The 10,861-nt window shown below is 41.5% G+C and overlaps 1 protein-coding gene across 3 annotated transcripts in view; it reads right to left on the bottom strand.

The window, feature by feature from the left end:
* Positions 1-2,032: 2,032 nt before the first annotated feature.
* Positions 2,033-10,861, bottom strand: part of RARS2 (arginyl-tRNA synthetase 2, mitochondrial) — a 91,769-nt gene continuing 82,940 nt past the window's right edge. For all 3 annotated transcript variants that reach the window (XM_077487277.1, XM_077487278.1, XM_077487279.1), the window contains 2 exons: positions 10,597-10,660; positions 2,033-2,168 (listed from right to left, as the gene is read on the bottom strand). In XM_077487277.1, coding sequence (XP_077343403.1) covers positions 2,082-2,168; positions 10,597-10,660 — 151 coding nt within the window. In that variant the 3' untranslated portion in view covers positions 2,033-2,081. The remainder of the gene's footprint in view (positions 2,169-10,596; positions 10,661-10,861) is intronic.

Genomic DNA, 10,861 nt, shown 5'->3' with positions numbered 1-10,861 from the left:
TCTGATGTTTATTAAGGATTTATTCCACCCGTTTCAGGAAGATTTAATTAGTGTCATGGCAACTCTGGTCATATACACGTTGGAACATAGTTTATTGTAGCATGGATTAAGAAATTAGCTATGAATTTTTTTATATATTTTTATATATTGAAATTATGGGTAACTATCTGGCATCCATAGGAAAATTAACACCTTATTACTGTCTTTTCTGACGTTGATCTACAAGAAAATGGCGTCAGTTAGCTACAAAGCTTTTTATATAATTGTATTATTGATAACCATCTGGCATCCATAGGAAAATGGCCGCCGTATTATTGTCTTCTCTGACGTTGATCTACAAGAAAATGGCATCAGATACACTTCCTGTCTACAGGGTATAATTATAACATCCAATCCGGTTAACCTGAGGAAGTCACGTGACGTAACGTGTAGGGCGTGGTCGGAACACATCGTGGACTGGAAGTGACGTGAGATGCGGGGTGAACGCTGATATTTGTTTCTTTTAAAGCGCATCTTTATTCTAGCTGTGTAAGCAGGCATTTTTTAGTTGAATAAATGGTTTTAAGTGATAATGCAGAGGCTTACTTTGCATGATGAACGGAACATCCTGTATGTGAGGAGGAATCCTTTGTGGGAAGCCATAGCTGTGGAAGAAAAGCATGCTGACTCCCCCCTTCTTTGATTGTTATCAAAGGCTTATGTTATATGCCTATGAGGTGAGAGTTCTGTGAGCACAGAGGTGCTGGTGATAGTGTCTGTCTCGTCTGAAAAACCACCAACAGACCACCAACTGACCACTTTCACTATTTACATCACTTGGATTACTGGATGAACCATATGAAGACTTTATGTTCTATAATTAATCAATCCTTCACATTTATATTTGATACACTGTTTATTATTAGACACTGAAAGTTTTGGGCAAGATCACTGTATATTATAATGGGGTTCTGATTTGCAGCAGAATAGAGCCAGGAGGGGCAGAGGAGAGCGGCTCTTAATTCAGACTCAAAATGACAAGGAGAGAGGGGAGACACTGCAACACTATGCTGTTATTCACGCTTTAAAGAAACCGGAGCATTTTTAGCATAATGTGCATGAATTGCAGTGATGTACTGCATGTTTTTTTATTTTGACATATGCTTTAATGGAAAATCATACCTGCTAAGTAGGCCTTTTGGCAGTAACATACACTCCACAACCTCAGTGAATATTCATGTGTTGGAGCCTTGGACACTGGGAAGCCACTCACTTTTACTTGATCGGTCCTGCCGTTTTTAATGAATAGTATGTTACAATCATACAACTCCTTACCTTGATATGCAAGTACAAAGTCTAAACAGCGCATTATGTTTGTCAATTATTTTCTTGTCCTAATGTCCTGTCATTTGTATTTTCCACTAGAATTACTCTCTATGCTTTATTTCCACTCCTGATGAAGGAAACCACAAGAGCTCCAAAACACGTAGGGTGACGAGCTCTATAGCCAATTCTTATATCGTATCTTGTATAGGTGATAAGCTTATTAGCTAAATTGTACCGTGTATACTGCTATGTTGTTCATAAGTTACCTTTTATGACATGATTTTATGTCAATTTAATCAATAAATAAATTTTTTCTTATTCTAGTCCATTGTTGTACGTGCCTCCAAAGTCCATCACCAGGGGTTCTCTTTTTTGTACTAAGTAGACCTTTGTCCACTACCACAGGCCCTGGCAGAACGATAGCGTGCAGTAGCCACAGACAGGCAGAGCAGTGAGAAGGGTGTGTGTGTGTATATATATTATAATTTATTTATTTATATATATATATATATATATATATATATATATATATATATATATATATATATATATATATATATATATATATATATATATATATATATATATATATATATATATATATATATATAAAAAAAATAAATGACTTTAAATGTCTTTTTTTCCCCCATTAACACACTTGCAGGTAACATTGTGGTTTCAGAACCAATGGCTGCTAAAATAGTAAATGAACAAGTAAAAGAACAAATATATTTCTCCAGTTTTATTAAAAATAACCTCATTACATGGTGTTTAAACTACATTTTATCAAGTGGGGTAATTCCCAAAAGTCTCATTCCATTAGCCAAAACTACACGTATACTGTTGAAAAAGAGAAGCCGAGCCTGTGGGGGGGGGAAAAAAAAAATACAAATTTATGTACATAAAAATACAACAGAAACAGTTGCAATATGGCAAGCAAATGAACCCACTGGAACTTTTTTGCAGTTTTCAGTTAAACATGAAAAAGTTAGAATGTCTGCCAAGTTTTTATTACTGTGTTCCCCTATTTTGCAGGGGATCTCTCAAAAACAAAAATTTTTATTGTTGGGCAGCATAGGGAAGTTACAATCTGTCAGTTGTTTATTGTTGTCTGTCTCCTGAAGCCCAAGGATACACTGGCTATTAGTACATAAAAAAAAAATATATATTGGTTATTGCAGGAAAAAAAAAAAATGCTTTTTTTTTTTTCAGCGGCTCGGGAGTGCAATGCCAGGCTCTTGCAAACTTTCCCCAGCCTCAAAAGCTACAGCATTAGCATTTAAATTCCTTTGCTAGTGTAGCCCGAGCAGGATTCCAATAACTTCCTGTCCATTTAATGGCTTACGAAAGTGAAATTTCCCTTCCTTATTTTGAAGATTCATAGAAGTAAACCCGAGGGACACAGCTATAAAAACATGAAAGGTTCTAACCCCTTTCTATGGCATCCAAAAATGAATGAACTGCAGCCCAAAAGGGATTCCAAACCATTTTGAACAGAACAATTGAAATGCAATCTTGTACAGGCTCCTCATAGGGGAATCCTTTTACATTTGAACTTGTAAAAACGGATGACATTATATGAATGTGGAGTGATCAACTCCAGGCACTCATTTCCCCTCTCCCTTTAAATATATATACACAGTGATCCGCATACATGAGTACAGATTTATCAGAAAACCTTTACTTTCCTTTCAGAATCAACATTTTCTATGGGACACTACTACAAAATACTCCCACAAATGCGGACCTTTGATTGCAACCAAGAATTGATAATTTGCGCACACACAAAAATTAGATTTTTCCTACATACCAACCTGTAAAATTCATTCCTTGGAGTGCATCACAGGACACAGAGCAGGCCATAATAATTACTATCTGGGTTATGTGCAGGACACGGGCAGATCAATCAAAAAGGACGTCCTCCCCTATATAACCCCTCTTATACAGGAAGTTCCTCAGTTTTGTAGCAAGCAATAATTTCACAGAAAGAGGGGAGGGACCTCTGCGTCCTGTGATTGATTTTACAGGTGAGTATGTAAGAAAAATCAATTTATTTTTAAACGTACATTACAGGACCATAGTGATTACTATGTGGGATATCCCAAAGCAATATTCTTGAGTGGCGGGGGACACAAATTGTCACCTGACCTATTCTGCCGCCACTTAAAACTGTGCCCAAGGCAGTTTCCTCAGTGGCTCTGATATCCATCTGGTAAAACCTTGTGAATGTATGAACCAAAGACCATGTAGCAGCCTTGAAAACCTGAGCCCCTGATGGCGGATAGTCCGAGATGCCCCCACACACCTGGTAGCAAACGCGCTCACCAGAAAGGGTAGGGATCTTGCCCTTTCAAGCTATAGGCTATAAAGATTAACTGGCAGATTCAATGAGAAATAGTTAACTCGGATGCTGCCTGCCCTTCCTGGACTCTTCTGGCAGCACAAACCAGGGTTTCTGACCAATTCAAGTAAATCCTGACCGCCTGAACGACAAAGAAGCCACCTTTCCGAGTCAAAGCACTGAGTTTCTCAAATTGGTTCAAAAAGGTGGCATCTGCAAGGCCAGTCAAGACCAATCTCAAATCCCAAGGACACAAGGATGGCCTGACTGGCAAAAATGACTACGTTACCCGCTGCATGACGTACGAAAGGAGTGTGAAACAACAGTCTCTGGAAAAAAAATAGACAAAATCTGACCATTAAAAATGGGACACTAAAAGGTTCATTAAAAAAGAACAAAAAACAAAAAAAACAAACACACACACACGTCATACTTACCTCCTCTGTGCAAGGGTTTTGCACAGAGTGGTCCTGATCCTCCTCTTCAGGTGTCCCCCAGCGGCGCGCTCCTGGCTCCCCCCCGCATCGAGTGCCCCCCCTGGGGGAAGCGCTTCCCCAGTGACACCCATGTGGGCGCACTCTCAAATCCTGCTTCCACTGACACAGACAGCGGAACTCAGCCCCACCCAGAGTCATTGTATTTGATTGACAGCAGCGGGAGCCAATGGCTGCTCTGCTATCAATCTGTCCAATCAGGACCTGAGACACCGGAAAGACCGGGTGTGCTTGTTCCTGGCGCTGGAAAGACAGGTTTCAGGTATAAAAACAGGGGCACTGGGGAGCTGCTACACTAAAGGAGGTTTTTCACCTTAATGCATAGAATGGTGAAAAACACTGAGGGTTTACAACCCCTTTAATGATACTTAAGGCCAATCTCATTTGCCCTCCCGATTGGAGATAGAAAAAATCTCCCACTCACATATTTCCACCGGTGCCACTTCCTGGCTTCATGCCAGGCACACAAAATTTCCAAGCCCTAAATTGGATGATCCCTGAAGGCGGCTTCCTGGCACTCAACAGCGCAGAGATAAAAGGACCCAAGACCATAAATTTGGTTGGATCGAAAGTGTCCAAGGAGCGTCCCCTGCAAGATTCACTATGTCGGTGTACCAAGCCCTCCTGGGCTGGGCCAGCTAACACGATTACCAGTGTTACCAACTCTCAAATTCTTTGCAAAAGAAGCGGCAGTAGTTAAATCAGGAGGAAGGTGTAGACTAGGAAGAACTGGTCCCTAAGGTGTACCAAGTACATCTACCCTATTGCTAGTGAGACTCTCATCCTGGACCCAACCTGTCCATTTTGTTCTAGAACCTGGAATCCAGTAGATCCACCTGCAGTTTCCCCAAGGCTGGCAGATTTCCAAGACCATTTCTGGATGCAGGGACCCCGTCCTGGTATTGGTTGCTGACAAATGGGAAAACACCCCTTCCATTCTACTATACCTGGAATTTTTACCATCACCAGAGAAAACACATGCTGTTCAGACACAGCATGTGTGGTTCACCTTCCTAAGGCGCATGACTCCTGAAAATGGCATGAAAACATGCCTTCCTATGCAAACAGGCATGTAAATTTGCAGTCCTATGCAAACAAGCATACAAGTATGCGGCTCAATGCAAACAAGCATACAAGTATGCGGCTCAATGCAAACAAGCATACTAGTATGCGGCTCAATGCAAACAAGCATACTAGTATGCGGCTCAATGCAAACAAGCATACTAGTATGCGGCTCAATGCAAACAAGCATACTAGTATGCGGCTCAATGCAAACAAGCATACTAGTATGCGGCTCAATGCAAACAAGCATACTAGTATGCGGCTCAATGCAAACAAGCATACTAGTATGCGGCTCAATGCAAACAAGCATACTAGTATGCAGCTCAATGCAAACAAGCATGTATATAAGACATTCAATGCAAATAAGCAGCTATGTATGTAGTTCAATACAAGCAAGCATATATGTATGTGCATGACTGTATGCGGTTCAAAAGCAAATACGCATGAACGTAAGAGGTTAAATGCAAATATATGGTACAGGTATGCATGCCATAATGATATATTATGCTGCACCTGCTAAACTGCATTTGGCCCCATACTAGTTTTGCAGGACTAGCCAAGCACATATGCATAGAATGCATCCTGAATGCAGCCTCTATGCTGCTTTGAATTCAAATCAAATGCATGGTACTCTGGAGACACAACTCCTTTAAATGCATTGATACCCGTACAGTGGTGTATCGACAAACAGTTGCACAAGCCCCCAGATTTAGGCAGCAAGTATACAAGTATACCTTTATGCAAATTATGCACCAATGCAGTATAAAGTTGTGCTGTCTGGTCTCCCAGCTCTCCCATAGGTAGTACTCTCACCTCATTATCTGGCCATAAGCTGCTGTGTCTCTGCAGACGACTCGCTGATTCTTAAACCCAGGAGTCTTCAAACATAAAAAATGGATGCCCTTCTACTTCCTGCCTATGCTGCACACAAGTAGACTATAATCGATTGATCCTGCTCCCTCTAGTGGCTGGATGAAAAAACTGACACACCAGAGAACGACCTGACCAGAGCACACTGCCCCCAGTGGCCATTGCGAAAATGACCACACAGCATATCACTTTTTTTTTTTTTTTTAAACTGCAAATTTACCAATCCTGCCAAAGCAGTCCGAATCATACCAGGAGTCCAACCTTCACCCATCACAGAAAGCTCTGCCACAAAGACATTCAAGGACTCGGTCCCCCTTAATCTGGGATCCATTCTCCTGGGCCTGTATAGCACCCTGCTGGAAAGCACCTTGTTCAGAACAAACACGGCACAGGATTCCATTACGCAGGGTCCAGTGCCAAAAATCTGCATTACAGGCAAACCTCAAAGATTCTTCTCTCCTATACACTGAGGCTTGGGTACCATCCATTTCAGCTGACAGATTTTTGAATGGATCCGATTGAAGTCAATGAGTCCCAGTAGAACTGTTCCGGACCTCCAAGAATCCTCCAAGAGCACATGTAGAACATCAGCTTACAGACACTGTCAAAAAAATGGGGTACTTCCTGTATAGGAGGGGTTATATAGGGGAGGACTTTATTTGATTGATCTGCCAGTGTCCATTCACCTATAGGTGTTGCATAATCCACAGTAATTACTATGGCCTGCTCTATGTCCTGCAATGTATGGTAAAGAAAATTATTTTTCCTAACCAATTAATTCAAGACCAGGTTACAAAAATGAACACACCCCAATGAAAGTCTTAGGAGCAAAGCAAAGTTTTAGACAACAAAATCCTAATCAACAAGAATTCAACTAAAAGTGAGTCTAATTATTCATTAAACAGGTGTCCAGCAGACAGTTCATTATAAGAGGAAGTTACTTAACCCCTTCCCATTTCATGCTGTCAGCAATGGCACCACTTGGAAGACAAATGTCATAAGGCCTGAGAAAGAAAATAATTTCTTTACAAAAGAAAGATGAAGGCTAGAAGAAGATCAGCAAAGCTTTACTTATCAGTCAGAATACGTAGCAAAAGTGATACAAAAATTTAACAAAGATGGAACTGCAACCATCTCACAGACATCCAGGCCATCCATGGAAGTTAACACCTCGAAAGGAGCATCTTCTGATGAGAAGGGTTGAAGAAAATCACCATACAAATTCACTGCAGTTACCATATTTCCCTGAAAATAAGACCTACCCCGAAAATAAGACCTACTGTGATTTTCAGGGAAGTCTACAATATAATCTTTAGTTTAAAGTGGTTGTAAATGCTAGAATCCACTCCTCTACAGTAGTATATAATGTAAAATGTGTGTTTCTGTAATGTAATTGTACTGCTCGGCTGATCTCTTCTGTTTTCCTGGCTCTCAACCCCTTCTTCCCTGCAGTGTTCAGAGCGGGGAAGAAAGCTTGGGGTGGGCCATGGAAGTGCCGAGCGGTGCTCAGCTGATCTCCACTGCTCTCCTCATCTCCCGGGTGTTAGCTCTCGGCCCCCTCCCTCTGCAGGTGCTCAACTGATCTCTCATCTCCCAGGTGTAAGTGGGGGGATCCGCCCCCCCCTTTGCAGGCGCTCAGCGGGTCTTTCCTAATCTCCCGGGTGTCAGCGGGGGATCTCGCCCCCCCGAAGGCGCTCACCTGATCTCTCCTCATCACCCGGGTGTCAGGGGGTGGTCTCTGTCCCCCTCCCTCTGCAGGTGCTCAGCTGATCTTCGCTGCTCTGCACTTAAACACCCCGGGGCAGGCCATGGAAGTGGCGAGCGATGATATAGAAGGTATTTGCACATTTATATTACAGCAACACACCTTTTACATTATATAAATCCTGTAATAGAGAGGGTTCTAGAATTTTACAACCACTTTTACTATTTTCATATTGGCGATTCCTGCAAGCCCTGCCCTGAAAATAAGCCCTAATGTGTTTTTCGTTGCCAAAATTAATATAAGACCCAGGCTTATTTTCGGGGAAACATGGTAGATAAAGAAGTAGAGATCCAAACTGGAGTGGTTTCCTGTGACACAATATGGTGTACACTGCAGAGGAATGGCATGCATGAGTGTCATCCACAAAGGAAGCCTCAGCTAAAGTCCATGCACAAAAAAGCCTGCCTAGAATTTGCCAGGGCACATGCTGAAAAAGATGACTACTGGGACTCTGTACTCTGGAGAGATGAGACCAAGATAAAATGATTTTGGAACTGATGGCTTCAACATTGTAATGTCCGAAAGGTGAGGAGTACAAAGAAAAATGCTTGGTGCCTTCAGTGAAACATTGTGGTGGCAGTGACCTTCTGTGGGGCAACATGAATGCTTCTGGTGTCGGGGAGCTGCATTTCATTGATGGCATCATGAACTCACAGGTGTACTGCTCTATTCTGAAAGAGAAGATGCTACCATCACTCCCTGCCCTTAGTTGTCATGCACTTTTCCAACATGACAACTATTCAAAACACACATCTAAGGCCACTGTTGCATTTCAGAAGAACAGGGTGAAAGTGAATCAGTGGCCAAGTACAGTCAAACACCTATGGGGAATTTTGAAGAGACAAGTTGAGCATCACTCTGCATCCAGCATCCAGGTTCTAAAAGAGGTCGTTCTTGAAGAATGAAAGAGATAGATGTTGCAATATGCCACCAACTTGTTTATTCTATGCCTATACGACTTGGTGCGGTCCTTACAAATCATGGAGGTCATACAAAATACTAGATGTAGTAGTTTTGGTTGTGGGGTGTATTCATTTTTGCATCAACTAATTTAAGGAAAACTGAAGATTTTGTAATGCAAGTAATATTATTAACCTTGCTTTCATTTAATGAGCTAAACAAATGTTCCATAAAACTCAGTTTTGTCAAAATTTTGTAAAATCGTTCTGGTGTTCATTGAGATATTGATTAAAATCTTACTTTTCAAAAGGAGGAGTGTACTCATTTATGCTGAGCACTGTATATATAAAATACACACTAATGTATATTAGATATAGCTATAGAGGCAGAGACACACAGTATCAGGGTTCCTCAGCTCCAGTCCTCCAGGAGCTCCCCAACAGGTCACATTTTCAGGATTTCCTTCAGATGAAAACAGCTGTGGTAATTACTAAGGCAGTGAAACTGATCAAATCACTGATGCACAATAATGGGAAGCCTGAAAACATGACCTGTTGGGGGCGCCTTGAGGACTGGAGTTGAGAAACACTGGTATACATACATACATAAACACAGTGCTCCCCCTTTACAGGGTTTAATTCCCAAGACTTATATTAGGTGGGAAAAACTTTTTAAGATGAACTCTAAGTCAAGCAAATATTGTTTAAATACAAAAGGCATATGTACGATTACTTAACACCAATCAGCCATATCTTTATCACCACCCATCTAATATTGAGAAGGTGCTCTTTTTACCACCAAAACAGCCCTGATCCATTGAGGCATGGACACCCTTAGAACTCGAAGTTGCAAGATGGAGCCTGCATGGATTGAACTTGTTTTTCCAGTACATCCCACAGATGCTCAATGGATTGAGAGCTGGAGAATTTGGAGGTCAAGTCAACACCTCAAACTAGTCACGTTCCTCGAACCATTTTTGCAGTGTGGCAGGACACATTATCTTGCTGAGAGGCCACTGGCAAAGTTTATGTAGGTAGCACGTCAGGTAACATTCTACATGAATGGCAGATCCAAGGTTTCCCAGCAGAATATTTCCCAAAGCATCACATTGCTTCCACCAGCTTGCCTTCTGGTACCATCTCCCTCCCATGTGATGCACACTCACCCGGCCATCCACATGATGTAAAAGAAAATGTGATTCATCAGACCAGGCCCCCCTTCCTCCATAGTTCACTTCTGATGCTCACATACCCATTTTAGGCACTTTTGGCTGTGGACACATGCCAGCTTAGGCATTCTGGTCAGTCTGTGGCTATACAGCTCCATACACAACAAACTGATATTTTTTTCTGCTTTTAAAACATTAACTTGGGTAACAACAATGTTTGCTTCCTGCCAAATATATACCTCAACTTTCAGATGTCATTGTAATGAGATAATCAATTCTATTCACTTAACCTGTCGTAAAGTTATGGCTGATCAGTGTTCTTTGCATATTTCTTCTAGATTTGTCCTCCGTGCAGAACCACCCAGGTAATAGAGTGGTCACTGCTGTGCTCTATCCTTGTGCAGGGTGACTGGACTTGCATCCACTCCTTCCTGTAGTTTTCTGCAGGCAGCCTATAATTAGAGGACCCACTGTGTCTGTCCCACAGCTCTCTGCTCAGGCTATGTACAGCACTGATGGGGTCACTGCTGCTTTTACAAGGTACTAGCTGGGTTTTCAAAAGTATCCAATACACACAAAAGATTTATTTCCTTTGTGGCTAATGAGGAATATATTTCAAGTCAAAAGGTTTTGAGCCTTGAGTTCAGCATTAAAGTTCAGTAAACAGTGTAATATATTTTAAAAGACTTACATGTGCCACATCAGGGCTGCTTTCTTTGACACGAAGAGAGTGATGCGCCAAATTAGCTAAATGCCTATTAAAAAAAACAAAAAAAACAAACAAACACATACATCATCATTAAGGAATGCAACTAAAACAGTTTGAGACAATAAAGCATTAGGCCTCTTGCACATGATACTCCCGTTTGAGCATATACTTTTTCAGACTTTTTTGTACTTATGCGTTTCCCCCCCCAATTTTCACGTATATGCGTTCGCGCATTTTCGCAGGCACT

Source organism: Lithobates pipiens, unplaced genomic scaffold (assembly GCF_037356315.1).
Source record: "Lithobates pipiens isolate NorthernLeopardFrog02 unplaced genomic scaffold, aLitPip1_a1.2 Scaffold_18, whole genome shotgun sequence".
NCBI lineage: Eukaryota > Metazoa > Chordata > Amphibia > Anura > Ranidae > Lithobates > Lithobates pipiens.
The sequence above is the reverse complement of the archived record's forward strand: the minus strand, read 5'-3'. Positions and strand labels throughout refer to the sequence as shown.